General features: G+C 35.7%; 1 protein-coding gene across 2 annotated transcripts in view; it reads left to right on the top strand.

Annotated features, from left to right (window-relative positions):
- The window catches only part of KIAA1328 (KIAA1328 ortholog), a 217,750-nt gene that overhangs the window by 142,440 nt on the left and 52,947 nt on the right, over positions 1-22,363 (top strand). For both annotated transcript variants that reach the window (XM_012725764.1, XM_012725765.1), the window contains exons 7-8: positions 3,960-4,633; positions 9,431-9,538. In XM_012725764.1, the coding sequence (XP_012581218.1) occupies positions 3,960-4,633; positions 9,431-9,538 (782 nt within the window). The remainder of the gene's footprint in view (positions 1-3,959; positions 4,634-9,430; positions 9,539-22,363) is intronic.

The following is a 22,363-nucleotide window of genomic DNA, read 5'->3' on the forward strand; positions in this document are numbered from 1 at the left end:
TCTCTCTCTCTCTCTCTCTCTCTCTCTCTCTCTCTCTCTCTCTCTCTCTCTCACACACACACACACACACACACACACACTGTTCTTGAAAGAAGTTTGAGTTAAGTGTAGGGATTTTTTTCCCACTTGTTGACCAGCGCCCTTATGCACATTGTTCGACTGTGTTCTGCTCCCCACTCTATCTCTGGTGAATCCCCTCACCCCCCAAACCTCTCACCTATATCCCAGTTCTTGTATGTATAAATCTTTTTTTAAATCAGCACCCTTATAAATTGGCATCCTTGATAACTTCCCATCATTCCCACCAGCACATTCTGTTATGAGGTAGATGCTGTTTTAGTCCCTGTTTTGCTGATGAACACAAGACTCAGGCAACTTGAGTAATGTGCTGCTGGTTTTTTATAGTAAATTCCAACAAACATACCCATTTAAAACAGCACACGTTATCTCAGTTTATATAGGTCACATGTGGCACAAGTCCAAGTTCTTTGCTCCCTGCCCCCTGCCGTAGAACGTAGCAGCAGGTGCAAGGTGGCTCCTTGCCACATGACCCCTTCAGTGGCCCTCTCACAACATAGCAGCTGATTCTTCAAGGCCAGCAACAGAGTTTCTAATCTGGAGAGGGCAGCAGACCTCTTTCAAGGGCCTATCTGACTAAATCTGATCCACCTACTCTCTCCTTTTATTAACTTAAAATCAACTGATTAGGAAACTTTGTGACATATAAAATCCATTTGGTCATATAATGTAGCATAATCACAGGGTTAATGTCCTAGATAATATTGGGTTGGTACACCAAGGGAATGGGAATCTTGAGGATCATCTTAGAATTCTCATTACCAGTGAGCACAGTTACCAGCACACTATTGATAAAACATTGTCCTCTTGGAGCATAGCAAGCATTGAAATCATTGAGCTGTATGCCTCTCAATGACAAAAAGTTCACACCCCCCCCAAAAATTTATATACATTCCAAATCCCTGATATTTTTTAAATTATATAACAGTCAGTGCTGTTGAAGTTAGTATAGTGTTCTTTAACATTTTAAGGGACAAACATGAGAATATAAAATAATGCATACTACTGTTAAAAATACGTAGATTAGAAAACATGATGGTGCAACGTAGTTAATTTAAATTTCTGGTTTTCTTTTTTTAAGTTACATTTTGAATTTTTATATTTTATTTATATATGTATTTTTTTAAAGATTTATTTATTTATGCTTACAGAACTGGGGCACAAGACAGAGGTGTGGTGGGTGAGAGGATTCACCAGAGACAGAGTGGGGAGCAGAACAGGCAGGTCTACTGAAATACACTGCTGAGGGGAGCAGTCGTCAGGTCAGGAGAGGTCTGCCACACCATGTGCGTTAGCTCCCTAGCAGGAATCGAACTCGTGCTGCAGTGGCTTAGGAGAGCTTCATAGTGTGGTTGTGCCACCAGGGAGAACCCTATTTACATATATATTTTTTTTAAGATTTCTTTATTTACGCATACAGAACTGGGGTACAAGCCAGAGATGCAGGGGTGGTGAGAGGCTTCACCAGAGACGGAGTAGGGAGCAGATAAGATAGAACTATTGAAATACACTGCTGAGGGGAGCAGCGGGCCGGTCAGGAGAGGTCTGCTGTGCAATGTGGGTCACCTCTGGGCCAGGTGGGGATCGAACTCCTGCTGAAGTGACTTTAGCTTCTTAGTGCTGTGCTTTAACCCACTGTGCCACCAAGGAGGACCAAAATTTATCATTTTTAAAGTATAATAATTTTAAAATAATTTACATACAAAGAAGCAGATGATAAATGTTAATTATTGTTGACAGTAATGCTATAGAAGTTAAGAGTAGATGTTTATGTAATAAGAGTTTTCCTTTAGGTGTAAATAAGTTACACCTGTAGGTGTAAATAAGTAAGTAAGATTCACTCCTGGTGTCTAGGTGTTAAGTCTCAGAGCTACCACCTGAGTTCAATCCCTGACCAGGGAGCTGAAGAGCTGACCCATATGGCACAGTAGGCCTCTCCTGTCTAGCCGGCTGTTCACCTTAGTGGTGTATTTCAGTAGGTCAGCCTATTCTGCTCCCTATTCTGTTTCTGGTGAATCTTCACACCTTAATCCCCAGCACCTCTGGCCTACACCCTACTTCCTCTACATAAAAACTAAAATAAGAAAAATTATGAGATAATTATCAAAATTTATAATAAATGTTGCCCCAGAACCAGTTCCTTTTCTGTAGCTTGTTATCTGCTCAGTGTATAGCATTGTGTTGTCTTTGAAGAGGACTGAGTCTTTTCCCCAGATATGGCTTATTCTCATTTAAATATAAAGCCTTTAATATTGCCTTAGAAACTCATTTAAAATCTTAAGAATCACTGGAATAGTCTCTTCTGTCATAGGAGAGGAAATATGATGTTGCTGTCTATTTCTGTTGACACCCTTTAGCAGCCCATTATTTTCAACTATTGCAAAGTAAATTGGTAAAATATTCCTATTTGTGGTAGACTGAATAATGGCCCCCAAATCTGTTCATATCCTAATTCCTGAAACCTATGAATGTCATTTTGTATGGCCAAAGTACTTTGTATGACAGAGATTTTTTTAGATGCACTAACAATTAAGGATTTAGAGATGAGGAGGTTATCCAGATTTACCTATGTGAGCCCACTGTAATCAAAACAGTTCTTGTGGGCAGGAAACGGGAGAAGTCAGACATGCTATAATAAGACCAGTGGATCTGAACTTGGTTTCAAATTAACAGCATCAGCATCAACTGGGAACTTGTTAAAAGTGCAGATTCTGGCCTTCTCTGTGGTGCAATGGGTTAGGAAGCAGCATTGCAAGCTAGCTGCAGCCGGTTCAGTGCGAGTTTGATCCCAGCCTGGGAGCTGACCCACGTGGCATGGAGACCTCTCCTGACCGGCCTGCTTCTCCCTTTAGCATTATACTTTGTCATTCTGCCTGTTCTCCCCACTCTGTCTCTGGTGAAACCTCTCACCATCCCTGCACTCTGGCTTGTACCCCAGTTCTGTATGAATAAATAAAATAAATCTTTTCTTTAAAAAAGAAAGAAAAAGAAAAGGCACAGTTTTAAAAAATAAAATAAAAATGCAGATTCTCTGAAGAAAAAAAAAAAGAGAAATGCAGATTCTCTCAATCTGCTCCAGAACTGCTGGATTGGAGACTCTGGTGTTGAAAGCCAGCCATGTATGTTTAACCAGACCATCTGTAACATGCTGAAGCTGAAGAGCCAGTGATCTAGACTACGTTTTCTACCCCTCCTTACTGGATTGGGCCTAGTGGTGTAATGCTGGGAAAGCTCTGTCTGGTGGCCTGTCAAATGTAATTTGTGACTTCTCCTTTCTGCCTGAGTTCTATCAGACTGTAATCACTTAAACAACGTAATTGAAAAATCGCTTATATTTATTGCTGGAGTTAAATGTGTTTTGTATTTAAATAACCACTTTTGATTAGAGTCATATTTTGTTAAAAGTGGTTGGTTTTTATCTGTATGCTATAAATATGTTTATAAAAATTCATCAAATTTTCTAGCAGTAACTAACGTCCTACTCAGCATTAGGTAAAGTATTTTATGTCAAATCTCATGTTACATAATGACAAAATGAAGGTTATTTGAGGTGACTGAATTTTCGGCTCACTATACAAAATCAAACATTTTTAGATATTAACATCTAAGTTTTTGCTGTTTATTTACAACTCTTGACATCTTGCTTAAGTAGCATGTAGCAGTACTTTCTTTTTCTTATCCTTATGGATTTGTTGAAATGTAGATTGCTTGAAAATGGGTATAGTTTTGTGTCACCTATCTGTTTAGCTGTATGAATACTATCATTTATTCTTTATGAAAACAAAACAACATCCTTGTTTTGGTAAACATAAATCATGGATTTCTTAAATAACTTATTTCATTGTACTCTTATTTGACAAGTGATCTTTTGGTTCCTTTAGGTATCCAATAAGAAAAGTACTCTTCAGTCTTCATCTGTGCAATTGGAAGGTTCCTATTTGAGTGTAGCCAAACCACAGACCTGTCAAACCAAGCAAAGGCCTAAATCTGCGAACCAGGAGTCAGCTGCAGAATCCTTTATGGATTTTAGGAATAATTCTTTGAAACCAGCAGTCCTTAATTATCCCAAAGAAGACCTAGACACGGTACTGTCAGAGAGCAGAACATGTAATTGTGGGTCCCCTGGCAAAAAAATAGTAGATGCAATCCCTACAAAGAAGATTCCACCAGAGGACCTGAAAATGAAGGAATGTCCATGCCTTAAGCATACTCTGTCTAGTCAGTGTTATGGTCATAGACTTTCAGAAAATGCAGATCATTTTCACGAAAGCCAACCGTCAGTTATAGCCCCTCAGTATTCCAAGACACATCTGGAATCATGCAGTTACTGTGGGCTTTCATGGGCGTCTCTGATGCATGACCAAGGGGCACTGCAACCTAGTGAAGAAATTGATATCAAAAAGCAGCTATCAGAAGATAGAAGACAGCAACTTATGCTTCAGAAATTAGAACTTGAAATTGAAAAGGAACGCCTTCAGCACTTGCTAGCCCAGCAGGAAGCAAAGCTTCTCCTAAAACAGCAGCAACTTCATCAGTCTCGACTGGATTACAATTGGTGAGTTCTGCCTACTCGTACAGCAGTGTCTATAGCTTGCAGAACATAGTGTCTGTATTATCATAATAGATGTGTGGGAACAGAATTCCTTGAGATCTCGACTATTCAAGATGCACAACAAATGTAACTACTCAGTAAATTCCATTGTCTTCTTTGGAAGACTAAAAAGATTACCTCATTTTCCAAAATGTTAGATCATAATACCAGCTTCTGATCAGTCCAGTATAATTTTTGCTGGATTTCCAAGACAATATTTTTAAGTGTTATTACCATTACACAAAATCCTTTGCTATTTGATGTCTCTAGAGGAAATATTAAGCAATGAGTAAAAAAAAACTTGAGGTTTTAGGATGTGGAATGAAATTGTGATAAACGGATCAGCAGTTATCAAGAGACCCCCTTTAAAATCAATCTTTTCCTGTCACAAAGCATAACCTATTCAATCACCAATACTTACAAACTTACCCACATTTAGGCCATTCTTCTCCTAACATTTCTTCTCAAACGACAGTGTTCTAAAAGCTGATTTTCTAGTTTGGTATTTAAATTTGTTTGGCATAGTGGTAGGAGTGTGGCCATTTCCTTTGATCAAACTTAACCATTTCCCCTTTGTAGTCATTCTTATTAGATACATACATCCTATACAGATATATGTGTGTGTATGATATCCATGTGTGTGTGTGTGTGTGTGTATATATATATATATAGAGAGAGAGAGAGAGAGAGAGAGAAATGTATTTATAGATATGTCTACTATACTATACTAGTAAGTATACTAATGTTCTTTTCTTTTACTTCAGATTTAATTTTCTTCATTTACATATTCTGCCCAATATTTTTGAGATTCTAACTTATTTGTAAGTTCCCTCTTGACATTTCCTTCAGTGTAATACTTAGTTTTCTTAGAACCAGAAATTATCTTCCTCCTTATCTTTATTCATTGTTCTAGTCTTCATTGTCAAAACTCAGAAGTTTTTTAAGTACCTGAAAGTGAATCCTCTTACCATGAGATTGTCACCAAAGGCCAAAGTGTTGCTTTCAGTTTTTAATCCCAATCTCTGATCGTTCAGTTAATTTGTTTTCTCTCCTGTGAACGTTATTCAACAAGCATTTATTGAATGCCTATGATATGTAAAGGATAAGTCTGGGCACTTGGGATGTAAAAATATGGTCTTTAAAAGGACAGAGTCTCGGGACCTCCCTGGTGGCACAGCAGGTGAAAGCACAACACTAAGAAGCTAAAGCCACTTCAGCATGAGTTTGATCCTCACCCCAGAGGTGACCACATGATGAAGCAGACCTCTCCTGACCCGCCGGCTTCTCCCCTCAGCAGTGTACTTCAACAGTCAGCCTGTTCTGCTCCCCATTCTGTCTCTGGTGAATCCTCTCACCACCCCTGCACCTCTGGCCTGTACTCCAGTTCTGTATGCATAAATAAATAAATCTTTAAAAAAAAAAAAAAGCACAGTCTAGAGGGGGAAATGAATAATTTTATAATATATACAATTAATTTGGACAAAATTGTATAGTTAAGTCTGCATAATAATAAAGCCATTACTATCTTGATTTTTATTATTATTTTTTTTTACTATTACCTCAGATGAGAGCAATGAAACACAGCTTTTGAGAAAGTGTTGTTTGTGTATAAGTTGCAAAAATTTATACATATGCATAGGGGGTTTTTAAAACATTTTATTTTATTGATTTTTTTTTTAAGATTTATTTATTTATGCATATAGAGCTGGGGTACAGACCAGAGGTGCAGGGGCAGTGAGAGGATTCACCAGAGACAGTCTGGAGCAGAACAGGCAGATCACGAAGTACACTGCTGAGGGGAACAGTGGGCAGGTCTGGAGAGGTCTGCTGCACCTTGTGGATCACCTACGGGGTGCAGGGATGGAACTTATTCTGAAGTGGCTTTAGCTTCTTAGTGCTGTGCTTTAGCCTACTGCACCACCAGGGAGGGCCTAAATATTTTATTTTTAAGTAACTATAGATAACAGGAAGTTGCAAAAATGTGAAGGTACTGTTCACCCAGTCTAATGCCTACATCTTATGTAACCATGATACAAAATCAAAATCATTAAATTGTGTGTGTGTGTGTGTGTGTGTGTGTAGTTCTGTGCCATTTAATCATGTAGATTTACTTGGGTTGATTTTTTAAATATTGAACTAACCTTGTATTCCTCAAATAAATACATTCAGTCATCGTGCATAAGTCTTTCTGTATTATTATTGAATCCTATGTACTGATATTTTGTGAAAAACATTCATATCTATATTAATGAAAGATACTGGTCTGTAGTTTTGGACTTTTTCTAGTTTTAGTATCAAGGTAATTTCTGGGTTCATTTATTTCATTCATTTCTTTATTTTCTTCTTTCAACTTGTATTTATCTTACATGTCTTCTTTCTAGTTTCTTATTTATGGTAGGAGCTTGGATTATTGACTTGATTTTTGACTTAAGGTTTTTCTTCCTTTCTACTAGAAGCAGTTAGTGCTATCAATTTACCTTCCAGCACAGTTTTAACTATATCTCACAGATTTTGATAGATTCACTTACTCATGTGTAACTTTATCATTTATGAATTATTTTAAATTCAACCTTTTGCACATTAGTGTCATATACCAAGAATATCTATCTCAAATGAATCCTCCTAATACATATTTATTGTGCCACTTCTGAACTTTAAAACTCTTAAATAATTTTCTATTAGATTTTGTTTTTCTGCCTAATATTAAAAGCTTTTTATAATCTAGAATCACTTTTCTACCCATTTGCCTCTCTTTTTCCTCTAAAATATTTTTTCAGTCAGTTTGTCTCCTTGAGATCTTTTCAACATGCCATTCATAGCACTTCCTATTAACATATTATTTTTTTCTGATTGAAATATATTCACTTTACTTTTCTGTTTATCCATACTCCTGTCTATCACAGTGCAATTCAAATCCCAGTACTGAAAGTTTTTGTGCCTTGTCTTTTTCTCACCTCTTTTAAGTTATTAAATAAGTGCAAAATTAGCACCTAATTAGTTTGTTATTCTGTAAGCATATACGAGCACCTTGCCCTATACAAAAGTGTATGGGAAAAATAATGAAATAAACAAGACTTGATCATGTCTCTCAGTTTATTTGTAATTTCATTCTATTTTTATTTGCATTTTAGATCTCTTTATTGAACTTGTCAATTCTAATGTTCACAGAAATCCCACTTCAATTAAATTGATGAATTAATTAATATATGCTGTGTACAAGGCATTATTTATGGTGTTTAGAATGTTCAGGAGAAATACTGGGAAGGCAATCTGTAATGGAATACCAAATGACTAGCACAGACTTGTTATTTATTCAGAATTTGAAGATGAGCCTGTCATTTTGAAATAAACTTGGCATGATATTAAGATTTATTTTAATTTTAATTAATAACTCATTCTGCCACCTTGATATTGCATGATAGTCAATAAGAGCTTTCAAAAGGATATTATCTCTGAACCCTTTCCAGGTTGATCAGAGAGGACCTATCTAAATTACTATTCACGACAGTACAGAGAATCCCCTTAAATCCCTTTTTTGGAGGAAAGAGCATGTGTATAATGTGTCTGCCACTCTTGCCATATGCTGTCCCATGTACTGTATACCTGTGTTCAAATATTATCATGTCACCTTGGTAGTTTTATGTCTGAGCCTACTTTTCTCCTCTGGAAATAGGTATAGTAACCATGGCAGGGCGGATCCCTGCAGACTTTATGTGTTAGGTGCTCTCATTATATGCTAGCTGCAGTCATCCTCAACATCATCTTTGTTGTTACCACTACTGCTGCAAAGACTGCTACTATTGCTATTCCTTCATACTCTTTTCTCATAATTGCTTAATTACATCAACTTTTACCTACCTGTGCCTGCCTACTATTATTTTAAACCCTAAGTTCCTAGTGAGTCATTAATCTATGTGCCTCTCTTTGTGTGTCATTGTACATTGTTAGTTATAATTGTAAAACATCTTTTGACAACGATGGAAAGGACAATACTCTTCTAACAGTGTTTGTTTTTTTTTTTACATTTTCACAGTTTTATTTCATAGTTAAAAAACTATTCTTTTACAGATTCCATTTCAAAAACTGAACGCAAAAAAATTTCTTAAAAAGTGAGAGAATGAAAAAAAAGTGAGAATGGGGAGTAAGGGTCACATATTTGATGTCAGTGATTAATTTGCTACCCAAACTCCTGCTAGATTAGCCTCATGATAATTTCTTCAAGTGTCTTTCATCCTCAGTAAACTGAAAATGGGGCTACTTGAGCATTGGTGGATAGAAAAACTTCCAGTTCTTTTGGAGGGGGCTCTTCCATGTCTCAAAGAAAATGTGGTCAGTGAGAGCCAAGCTACTGAGCTGTCTACATGAGAAGTAGCTAACTGCTGTGGGATGTTGAGCAGGGTCAGTGACACTCAATGTTACCAGAATTCCCATTGAGATGCTGGTAATCAAAATATACTTGCTTCATTGTGTTTAGAAAGAATTTTAAAGTATCCCTTAAATTGTCTGTAATGTTGAGTTTTTAAAATGATATTTAAAAACAATTCAGTTTTTCCCCAATCCTCTACACGTAAAGAACATTTAACTTCTTCAGAAATTAACCCATGTTTGTTTATGTACATTCATTTATTTTTGATAGATTGAATTTTAATTAATAAATAATTGCTGGAGGGGGCTACCTAGAATAACATGATCTAATAAAGGTTACCATTCAGTTTATGTGATGCCACAATAATAAAACTTTTGCAAATGTATTTTTTACAGGTTAAGAACTCAAGCTGTGTTTACATCAAGAGAACTGGTTGCTGATAAAGAATTTACTAAACCCAGAGAACTCAATCTGAATATGAATGGAAGTGACTCTGGACCAAGGTAAACTTGAGTGGTGGGTACAGGCAAGATATGCATGACACAGATATTAAGGGTATGTTTGGCATATATATTTATAGTCTAAATTGATGAATTCAGCTTTCTGATTATATGAATAAGTACATCCTCATTATAAACATGAAAAATAGAGAAAAGTGTAGAGAAGAAAATAAAATGATTTATAATCTCAGACCTTCCTGAGATGACTCTTTGAACTCTTTTTCCTTTCTTTTATAATAATATATTCTAAATATATTTATTTAAATAAATTTTGAATCGTAGGGATTATGCTTATATGGAGGTTTATATTTTGCTTTTATCACTGTTAATATTTTCTCATGTTAACTATTTTATGAAAACTGGATATTGATGCATTCAACAAATATTGTGACAGCTATTCCATAGTATTTACTTACTATATTTACTACCCTGTTTTTAGATAAAACAGGGTCTTGCTATTATAAATTATGCCTTGAAGAATATTTCTGTAAGTAAATTTTTTGCTTATCTTTATCTATATCCTTTAATAGATTTCTAGAAATAGAACTATTAGATCAAAGTATATGTGAATCTTTTTAATATTCTTAATGCACATTGACAAGTTGCTTTTCATAAAAGGTAAGTTAATTTATACTCCTAAAGCCATGTTTGAGAATTATTATTGCAGGAAATTTGAAGAATTTTTTATTATTTACTTAAGTATTTTTTCTCTATTCTCCTCTTAAGTGACTATGATTTTTGGCCTTTAGATTTTATCCTATGGATTCCAGACTCTGCAAATTTTAAAATATTTTTTCTTGACATTTAATACTTTTTTATTATTTTATTCTCAAATTCTTCAAATCCTCTGTTATTTCCAATCTGCTGGTAAGTTCATAGAGCAATGTTTCTTAAATATCAGATACTGGATTTTTCATTTCTAAAATTTCCATTGTAATCTTATATTTATTTCTCTTCTGAGGTAAAAACTTTATCCATTCCAAGCACACTTTTCCTTTAAAAATACTTATCTGCTAAGTCTAACACCTGGGTCATCTTGGAGTTCATCTCCACTGATTAATCTTTCTTTTGAGTATTAGTGTTTTCTTGTATGCTTGCATATCAAGTAATTTGCAGTTATTTGTTGGTTATTCTGATGACTCTAGAATTCAGTTATAGTCCTCAGAACAATGTTAATATTTTTTTGTGTTAGCAGACTGAACTCAAATTCCAAACTCTTATTTCCCTGGAGCAGGGTTTCGTTATCTTCTAGTTTCTGCTGTTGCCATTGGAAAGCCTTAGTGCTGTTTGATTCTTTTTTATATGACCCGCTCCCCATGGACACTATTAGAATCTTTTCTCTCTTACTATTGATCTAAAATTAATGCCAGTATGCATTAATTAGACCTTTTTTAACTCATTATTCTTAGTAATCAGTCGATTTTTTCAACTGAGAGGTTTTCTTTAATTTGGAGAAATTACCTTTGTCAGTTTTCTCCATTTCATTCCTAAAATATTCTTTCTTTCCAGAACTGTGGGGCAGATATTGACTTTCTTGGAATCACCTCCTATTTTCTCATTTTTCTCTCCTATCTTCCTGTCTGCCTTGGTTTTGTTTTTTTGGTTTTTTTGGTTTTTTTGCTTTTTTTTTTTGGTTTTCTAATAGTCTTTTGGAAGTGAAATTTTAGAAAATAAAAGCCTGAGTGATTTCCTGCATTTTAATTTTCAACCCTTCTATTAAATTTGTTTGTTCTATAATTTCCAAGAACGTGTTATTCTCAGCTTTACTTATATAGCTTGTCCTATCTATGCAATGTTTTATAGATAGCTTGTCCTATCTATGCAATGTTTTTTCTTACCTCTGAGAATATTAACAGTAGTTTTTGAAGTTTCTGTTTTTCCTGGTGAACTGTCTCTATTTTCACCAAGTTCAAATTTCTTTTTTTCCACAACAAAGCAATGAAAAGCTACTAAAAGCTCTCAGTGTATATGATCAGGGCTGATCAATTGATGATCTCCACTGTGGAATGAAAGCTAGGAACCCTGAGGGCATATTAGTATCTTTGGGTCTTTTCTTTTGGGTGGTTATTTTCCTTAGGAATAAATCTTTATCTGTTTGGGAAGAAGGGATAAGGGCATTAAACCAGTTTGACTGTCAAAGTGGGGGACCAAGTGGAAGGAGAGAAAAAAGACCCATCACACAATGTATAGGCTTTCAACTTCTACCCCATTTATCTTTATGGTATTTTTACTCTTAACTATATTTCAAGCCCCCTAGACCAGAGTCACTGTACTTCAGCCTCTCCAGTAGAGTAACCTCCAGTCCTCTCAAGATAGAGAGAAACAAGTTGGGGCTCTGGAAATAGAGGAAAAATGTCTTGGAATTTTACTGCTCTGCAGAGGTTTAGCCAGCCAGGTTTCCTGTCCTACCTGCAATCCTGCCTGGCTCCTCTAACCCTCAACCTTTCAGAAGTTCTGTTATGTTTCAGCTTAACCCTCTCCTCTCCCCTCCTTAGCAAATATCCAGGCTTGAATTTTCTAGGTGGCTAGTTGAATTTGAACCCAGATATCTGCTTTCTAGGCTTCTAAATGTTGGGACATATGTTTATTATCATGCCTCTTAATTTTCCTGCCACCACATAGTTTTATGGGTTTTATATATATATATATATATATATATATATATATATATACTTTATAATTTTTGAAAGACTTCAATAGGGAATGTAGATTTTTTTCAATCAGCAGCTTAAATCAGTTCTCTAGTGTTGAAATGTCTCATTTAATAATATTTAGCAATATTTTAATAGGTAAAAAATAGGATACTATTGTAATTTTCAATGATTCAGTATTCAATTTGGATGGATGTTTTTCTGTATGTTTTGTTAATCCTTTGCATGATTTTGTAGAATTTTCATGTCTTGATCAACATTTTTTTATGTAGGGACATTATAAATCTCCTTTAGTTGATTAAATTTTTTTAAATGATCACATTTTTAAAATTTAGTTTAAAACATCTTCTTCTAATTCATAATGCTACTTCATGTTTATCTCTCTTTATTTATTTATTCATTTGCTTGCTTATGGTAGAAAAAGTGTAAAATGCTGCAAAGCCAAAAGAAATTAATACATACCTGTATTCTCATTATCTAAAGATAGTATTAAGTATTAGTTTATAACTTCTTAGTCTTATTTACTTGAATGTGTGGTTTTATTGTGTACATTTTGTTTCATATTTTGCCTTATATTTAAGTAAACATCTAAATTTCAAAAGAAAAACATTTTTCTTAGAAAAATACAAAGGTATGTCAAGGAAAGATCAGTCATCTTTCCATTTTCTCTTCTGTTCCGTATTTTGACAGTCTTGGTTGAGTTTGTGTTAGCACCCCAGTGGGTACCTTCCTATACCTCTTTTCATGAGATCAGTTGAAGACATTACCTACTAGTTCTTTTCTTTTTTCACTTGAAATTACTTAATGGTAATTTATTAGGTTTTTAGTTATACAACTGTAGTAAGCAGAATAATTGGCCCTCCCAAAGATCTCTGTGCTCTGTTTGCCAGAACCTCTGAATATGTTGCTTCACATGACAAAGGGCTTGACAGACACGAACAAGGGAGCAGCCCTTGCACTGTGGATATTATTCTATATTACCTGGATAGGCCATGGCTAGTCAAATGAGTTCTGGAAACTGGATACCCTTCCCTCGCTGGGTCAGAGAAATGAGGCAGAGGAAGAGGGATTTAAGCACACAGTGACCCAACCTGCCTCCATTTAAAAATGGAGGAAGGAAGTCACAAGTCAAGAATGCATATAGCTTCTAGAACCTTGGATTTGTCATCAGCTGACAGCAAGGAAATGCAGACTGCAGCCCTCCAACTACAAGGAACTAAATTCTTCCAGCAATCTGAATGAGCAAGGGAACAAGTCTTCCCCTAGAACCTCCACAAAAGAGCATTGCCTTGCCAATGCCTCTGTGTTAGTGCATTGACACCCACGTCAAATGCCTGACCTGTAGAATTATAGAACAATAAACTTGTGTTGTTGATGCCACTACATTTGTGGTGATTTGTTGGGTCAGTGAAATAAAACCTAATGCATAATAGTCCATGGTTTTTATATGTGGAACCCAGCCCCTCTTGCTGTATATTCAAGTTGCTTTAATTTCTCTGCGACTCAACAATGTTATAACAAGTGTGATACACTTTCACTTTTTTCTGTGATAAATTACTAAAAATGAAATTTCTAGGTGAAAGGCTATTTTTACATAAGGATATTTTGTTATAGTTTATTATTACAAACTATAATAGTTCACTACCAGTTTTCCTTTATAAAAGGTTGTAGCAGTTCATTCTCCCACTTGCAATTTATGAAAATTTTCATCACTGCTATTCAGATAGGTGTAGTAGATGCTTTGGGAACTGATGTTGCAGTAAAAGAGATGAACAAGGTGCATCAGGACATGAGAGTCCTAAAGTAAAAGAAAAAGCTACCCTAATATGGCATTAATAAGGCCACAGACCTTTTAAAATGTTAATCTACGTTATAGCAGAAATGCTGGCAGTAGTTTCTAAAGTCTGACAGACAGTCATTGGAAAGTCAAGTATTCTCTCTCAACAGCCCTTAAATTATTTAATAATGTGAGATTAAAAGAAGTAAAGGCAATGAGTTCATTTCTCTCCTTGATTCAGTTGGTTATGGAAATGTTTTCTCCACTAAGCTCAGAAAGCGGTAGAGATGGATCAATGGAGAATACTGTATGCAGCCTTAAGCAGCTTTTATAGAATTATTTACACAGAAATACCTGCTGATTTTAGAAAATATAATCAAGAATTGTAAGGGGAAATGACCTTCTTTCTACTTTGCAGGCTCTTTGGTTTTTGTCAGTAGAACTCCCTAGATAAAATTTAATTTTAAGCTAAATTTTGTTTATTTGGAAATTTAAATTATCTTAGTATTAAAGATACTCTGTGTATTTAAAATATTAAACTTACTCAAGTGAGGCATTAAGAATTTGGAACTAAAATAAATGAGATAATGAGGAAGTGAAAAACATATTTTTTATAATTAACAGCTCATTTTGAGTTAATTATACACAATTACCAAAATCTAATTGCAATTTATTTTCTATTATCTGTGGGAAGAATCACAGGCAAGGGAGCTTATATTGCTGCATTCCTGCATAAATGCTATAGAATGAGAATAAATAATATGCGAGGCCTTAATGACAAATAAGAGCAAATAGTAGGGCACAGCTGAGCCAAGCCATTGGAAGGTAATTATCACATGAAGGATGGTAATGACTTAAAAATTCACAAGCAACAGTGATTGCTCACAGGTTCCTGGTTTGTTTTTTAGTTAGTTTGATATTTGTTGGCTCTGCAAAGATGGCCCTATAAATCAACATTGGTTTGGTAATTTTGGAGATTTCTAAAAATCTTACCATTTTGTACTTTCATATTGAACGGAGAACTTCAGTTTAAAAATTGTCTTACGGGCCCTCCCTGGTGGCTCAGTGGTTTACAGCACAGCACTGAGAAGCTAAAGCCACTTCCACATGAGTTCGATCCCTGCCTGCCCCTGAGGCGACCACTTGGCGCAGCAGACCTCTCCTGACCCACCCGCTGCTCCCCTCAGCAGTGTGCTTCGTTGATCTGCCTGTTCTGCCCCCTGCTCTGTCTCTGGTGAATCCTCTCACTGCCCCTGCAACTCTGGCCTGTACCCCAGTTCTGTATGAATAAATAAATAAATCTTTAAAAAAAATTGTCTTACGTAGCAATTTAAAAAAAAAATTTTTTTGCACTACAAGAGACTACAAGAGATAGAAGTCCCCTCTTTCAAGTACTTTAGTAGTGGGGTAATACAAATATATTAATACATATCCTCTGTATAGAACACAAAGACTATAAAAGAAACATAATACAATTAAGGTTTTTAAAGAGATAATATTTAAGATTAAGTCCTAAAAGAGAAGACAGAATTTTGGTAGGCTAGAAATGCATATTATGTGTGTTTTATACTGAAGGAGTAGAGAGAATTTGAGTAAAGCTGAAAATCTCAGTGTGTGGAGTACAGCAGCAAGTTTGCTTTAGTTTGACCAAAACAGTAAGGGAAAATTAAAATTAAACTAAAGCTTAAATTAGTATATTAGTATAGATTTTTAAGAGGTTTAAATATCAAGCCAGAGATTTTGGTTCAGTGTAGTTGGAAGAATAAATTTTGTAATGAAGGTGATTAATTTGATTTTAAAGATTATCAAAAGTGGTATAGCAAGATGCAGCCGAGTTTAGACACTGGGTTCACCTTCTGGACATATTCACAACCCAATTGTAGTGAAAAAAAGTCAACAATTCCTAAAAGATAAACTGTCATTGTCACATATATCAGGAGCAATAAAGTGGAGGAAATAAGTGGGGAAAACTATAATTAACGTATATTTTCAGAGATACAGGCAAGGCAGACCATGTGGGGAAGTAGTAACTGCTGAATGGAAATCCTCTTCATTAATTCAGAGACATAACCCCACTTGGAGATCCAGCACTGCAGTGGAAAAAGGGTCTGTGCAGTGTTGGTGTACTGAATAGAGGGTACCCTTCTGCAGAACTATGGCAGAGTACAAAGTAAAGATTGCTGGCTTGAGCCTGCGGTTCCCGGTATAGAATAGTTATAGCTCTGTAAGAAGAGCGAGATCAGATCACCTGTGTCTCCTCATAGAAGCTTCTATTTGCAACCTGAGGCTATAATAAGCTGCCTTATCCCTGCCCAAGGGGAAAAACCAGGACAACTGAAGGCTTACTAACCAGAACTTAAGCACCTGGATCCTAATAACAGGAATAAGTGCCCCAGGATAAGGCTTGATACTTGAAAGCAAAAGAAGACAATCCCTTGCTTCTGGCCTTTTCTCAACTATAATACTCACAGTATAGTGTAGTGCTCAGCCACAGCCTAGAGATTGTGGCTGGCACAAAAAAAGAGACATTTTCATGAGGAGTTCAGTGGGGGAGAGGAAAGAATCATTATGAATCCCTGACCATAATTTGGGTAGCCCAGCACTACAGCCATTCCACTCCTAGATATTACTCAAGAGAAAGGAAAGCATGAATCCATATAAAGTTTAGTGTGCAAATATTTATAGCAGCTTTATTTGTAAAGCACCGAATGAAAAAAAACAGTAAAAAGAAAAATCATTGAAGGGTCTTCCTGGTGGTGCAAGGGTTTACGTATCAGCACTATGAAGCTGCCCATAGCCACCACAGTACCAGTTTGGTCTGCTGCCAGGGAGCTGCCCACATGGCACAGCAGAACTCACCAGTCTTACCCTGTCTTGCCTGCTGCTTCCCTCAGCAATGTATTTCAGTTGGTCTGCCTGTTCTGCTTCCCATTCTGTCTGGTGAATCCTTTCACCCCCACCCCCCACCACCTCTCACCTATACTCCTGTTCTTGTATGCATAAATAAATCAATATTTAAAAAAAAAATCACTGGACTAAGTAACAAGAATGCTAGATTTTAGTCTTTCCAATAATTAACCATGTAATTTTAAAGATAATGCTGTGCACCTCAACTCCCTTGCCTGTAAATAGAAATTAATGTAGATTTTTACAAAGAATTTCTTCTCTCTCTAATAATTCATGATTGGTAAACAGGTTGGATTTCCAGGCAAAGCTATATATATATATATACACAATATATATTGTGTATATATGTATATACACAATAGCAAGAGAAACAAAAGTACAAATAAATGGAGCTTCAAAAACAAAAAAGCTGCAAAGTGAAAGAAACAATCATTAAAATGAGAAGACTAAATGGGAAAAAATACTTGCACATCAAACATCTGATAAGGAGCTCATAACCAAGACTGAGATCTGTTGTTATATTGTGCAAGTGAACAACAACAAAACAACTCTAAAGTCCCATATCACATCACCCAACTTTAAGCTTCGTGAGTGCACGATAGTGACTGGCCTGTTTTATGTGGTATTATATGTAACATGTATACATTGTAGGTGTTCTTAAAATATTTGTGAATGTATTTTTTTTTTGTCTTGTAGATAAAGTCTGAAGGGAGATCATCTACTAAGAAATATGACAGTAGGGATTGTAGTATCTGAGAATACTTGTAGTAGCTTTAGGGGAAGGTATAGTAAGAAGTTATCAAAAGATATAAATGAGAGATATTGCAGCCATAACATAGAAATTCCCTCAAATTGTTAAGTCAAATATTCCAAACAGGCAACTCTTAGAAGAGTAAATCCAAATAGCCAATACATATAAAATCTTCTGACAACTAATCTTGGAAAACAAGATTAAAAACAAGATAATATTTTTTAATCAATAAATTGGCAAAATTGAAAAATTTTATAGTATCTAGTATTAACAGGTATGAGTAAACAGCTGTTTTCATATACTATTGGCAGAAATGTAAATTGTTAGAATCACTTTGATCAACAATTTGGCAACATTTTATAATTATTTTTTATTATTGATGATAATTAATGCAATTCCCCTTCAGAGTATTACTCCCTAATGTCTAACTTCATTCCATTATTTTTTAAAACCTAGGTATTAGCTTTAGTCCTAAAGAATTGCTCATTAAAAATAGATAATTTCTCCAGCGTCTCTTTAAAAGTGTTTTAACAGCATGACTGATTAGTATGGGTAGGAATTCCTGTTGGCTACCTTAAACATGCTGGAAGCCACCAAGATTTTAAAACTAGGCTCAGAGACATATCATGGTAACGTATAACTTAGGTAAAATGGAGTGTGCTATTCAATGCTAAGCAGCATCAACAATAGGAAAATACACGCTATGTTTCAAAATTATACAGAACCTACAATTTTGAAAAGATACATTAGTGATAAATACTACAGTTTTTAAATAATATAATAGTTTATAAGTACTACATTTATGAAATCAACTTCTCCATTTTAAGCAGTGGGGAAATGTTTAACATACACCAAGCTGTTGTCTTATCTATTCATGTCTTAATGCCACCTTGTAAGCTTTGAAGGGCAAACATTCTTTTTTATGTTCCGTAGTCCCTTTTCTACCCTTGCCACAAACACCTGTTTATAAGTGACAGTGAGTAGACTGAAATGTAAGTCTTCTTTAGGGTTCTTAGGGTTTTTGTCTTACATATATTTTGTTTCTTTACAGCTTCATGGCTTTCAAATAGGAAAATACAAACCTGCTACCCCCTTATATATGGTATAAGATATCCTTAGAATTAGCTTCATGGCTCCAGATAGTTATTTTAGTCAGATTTGTCATCTTAGTGCATGATGATTTTGTGAGATAAAAATTTTATAATATGGCAGTGTATGGATTTTCAGGATTTTACTTGTCTGCACAGTATGTTCACTGGCTTTGTAGTACTAGGTAGTAGGTGAGAAACTGGACAATTAGCTATAGAAACTAGAAAATTTCCTAAAAAAATTACAGATACTTACAAATACCATTGGTTAAAAACAGGGAGCTAAATAATAAGTTATATAAGCATTTTATGTTTTATTTGCTGTACACCAATGAGTAGAATAATAGTAGTGACTCTCACTCTTTTCCTCTAAATACTTTTATGAAAATAATTTTCTTTCCTGTCAATATTAATGGGGTTGGAGTACTGAAAAATTTCATTATCACTTGAGTCTGCTTGCTCTGATAACCTTATTCCGGGTTTATTTGGAATGAGAAGAGTTTGATTTCTTTTTAGAAAATGACTGCACATCCTGCTCCAATCTGAAATACATAGGTTCTTGTCACAAATGGAAAAGATATAACACCATGGATGTCGAACATTGTTTCCCAAGAGATAAGAGAAAAACAATACTCTTAGAAGAGCCCACTGGTTAAAAGTATCATTTACTTTTTAACACTTTTTTGCAAGCCCCAGCAAATAGAGGGTAGACTGAAGTGTACAACAGTGGACTTAGTTGTCGCCTTTAACTTTTAATAGAATTAAAGGACTATTGTAGATACTATGATTTAATTGATAAAATATTTCTAAGTCCTTATTCTTTTTGCTTTCTACATGTATCTAAGATTTTTTAAAGGAATCTGTAAATATATTGTGGTTTTCATTTATACAACTGAAATATTTGGGACATAGATATTTCATAGTAGGAGGAGGAATAAAGTTAAGACAAGATGGATGAAAGCCAAACTCACTTTAGCAAAAGCATCACATTGGCATATAAGATTTTTATATGGCTGTAAAAGAGTGGAGGCGGCAAGGTTAAGACTAGTGATTATTATGTCAGTTTATTTATTGTTGTTTTCAGAAATCCTAAGAGTTTTCTGTGAAAGGATGTAAAATTTTTAGATGCTATAAGAGGTTTTTATTTTTAATTAGCAAAAGCTTTTCTAGCTGCTTAAATATAGTTTTAAAATGATGTTTGGGTTTAGGACAATCGAAAACAGGACAAACACATAAACATAGAAATTTAAAAAGTAAATACAGGCCCTCCCTGGTGGCGCAGCGGGTTAAGGCACAGCATTGAGAAACTAAAGCCACTTCCGCATGAGTTCGATTCCCGCCTGCTGCCTGCCCCAGAGGTGATCCACATGGCATGGCAGACCTCTCCTGACCCGCCTGCTGCTCCCCTCAGCAATGTACTTCGTAGATCTGCCTGTTCTGCTCCCTGCTCTGTCTCTGGTGAAGCCTCTCGCCGCCCCTGAGCCTCTGGCCTGGACCCCAGTTCTCTATGCACAAATAAATGAATCTTTAAAAAAAAAAAAAAGGTAAATACAATTCTTTTATTTGGAGAAGTATGTAGTAGGAACTTTCTGAGTAGATAGAAGACTGGAGGTTTATTTGAAGATAAGATGAAAAGAAATAATGACTTTTTCAGCACACATTTGATCATAAAATATCTGAGAATATGGTTATGATCTTGATTAACCTATGGTGGCTTGCTGTGTAGGTCGAAGTCTACGGACTATAGATGTGAAATAGCACTAGCTTTTGATAATCCTACAGAGAAAATGTCATATTAAACTAAACTCATTTGTTTTTCACATTGCTTCTGTGCTGAAGAGGATTGATTTCTGTGTTGCTTTTACTATTTGGTTTTTCTCCTTTGGAAAATAGTACGTACAAACCTCAATCCTTTAACCTTGAATTTGAGCCTTAGCCTATTTGATGGAAAGAAAAACTTTCTTTGTTATAGCATGTGACATGGCAAAAGATTGGACCGGTCTAGGTCAACCAGAGAAACAGATGAGTGAGAGATACTTTATAAGATGTATTGCAAGGACCTGGCTTATACTTGGCAAGTGTGTAGTCTTATATCGGAAGTTCAGAAAGAACAGATGGGAACTCTTAGATAAGGTGAAGCTATTGATTAACAGGGGAATTTTTCCTTTTTGTTGGGTGAGTAGGGAGAGCCTCATCTCTTCATTTAAAACTTTTCAAGAAATTGAATCAGCGCATCCAGATTACTTGAGATTTTTTCTCGATTTTAATCACAGTTTTAAAATATCATCGTGGAAAACCAGTACTTCAAATTTGTGGCCATATTGACCGACATATATTAGTTTATCCCTTGTCAACTTAAGACTCCTGCATCTCCTTAAACCATGCTTAATCTCCAGATAGTTACAAGGCCATACTTTTACCTAGCATTATTTTCCCACATGCCATTGTAAGCATGTTGAACCATTTTCCAGAACAGAACATGAAATCCTTGGATGATGATCACCCTACTCCAAATAGTCAGTCATTTCCATGCTGTGATGTAAAGGCTTACTAATGCACTTTTTGTTACTAATGTACTCCTATGTAGCCAGTCATTTCAGTGGTGTGACTTAAAAGTTAGTTATTTGAATATTATGTTAGGTGATAAAGAGATAAAGGGGAAAAACAAGACTATTTGGTCCATAATACATATACAAGTGTACTTAAAACAAAATAAGAAAGACTCAAAGTGTTCTCATCGCTGCAACTGGCTACATAGCTTTAGCTGGTATTCATACTACTTTCTTCCATTATCCATTTTGTATTCCCTTTGCCCTCAGCAAATACCTCTGCTGATAGTGGTTCTTTGTCCACAAAGGAAGTTGGGATGACCCAGTCCTCCCTCCATAATATCACTAAGATGACAAAAAAAAAAAAAGACTGGTAAATCCCAACTACCTTTTTTCTCACCCATTTCAATGAGATTTGTGCTGTTATGCAAGTCAAAGCCTGACTAAGCCACTTATTTATTACCCATCTTCTTCACCATCTAAGTCCAGTTTATCAGTAAATCCCATTGTCTCTGCTTCCAAAATTCTCAATTTACTGTCATCTTCCTTCCATTCTAATCCATTTCTACCCAGATTACTGCAATTACTGGCTAGCTGATGTTTCTGTTTCTACTGTGACTCCTACAATACACCCCTGACACAGGAGTCATATCAGTCACTTTAAAATGTTTGTCAGAATCAGGGCCTCCCTGGTGGCACAACGGGTTGAAGCACAGCACTAAGAAGCTAAAGCCACTTCAGCATGAGTTCAATCCCCGCCTGCCCCGGAAGTGACCACATGGTGCGGCAGACCTCTCCTGACCCGCCCACTGCTCCCCTCAGCAGTGTACCTTTGTCAGTCAGCCTGTTCTGCTCCCCAGTCTGTCTCTGGTGAATCCTCTCACCCACCTGCATCTCTAGCCTATACCCCAGTTCTGGATGCATAAAGAAATAAATCCTTAAAAAAAAATGTATTTCAGAATGTGTGTCATGTCAATCCTGTTTATAACGCTCTAATGACATAGTTATACTTGAAATACAAATCTAAACTCTACTTCCACTTACGAGGCCCTACGGGATGTGGCCCCGCTTGCCTCCTGACCTCACCATGCGGTGTCATCATTCT

The sequence above is a fragment of the Condylura cristata genome, unplaced genomic scaffold (assembly GCF_000260355.1).
Source record: "Condylura cristata isolate star-nosed mole 26May11 unplaced genomic scaffold, ConCri1.0 scaffold00016, whole genome shotgun sequence".
NCBI lineage: Eukaryota > Metazoa > Chordata > Mammalia > Eulipotyphla > Talpidae > Condylura > Condylura cristata.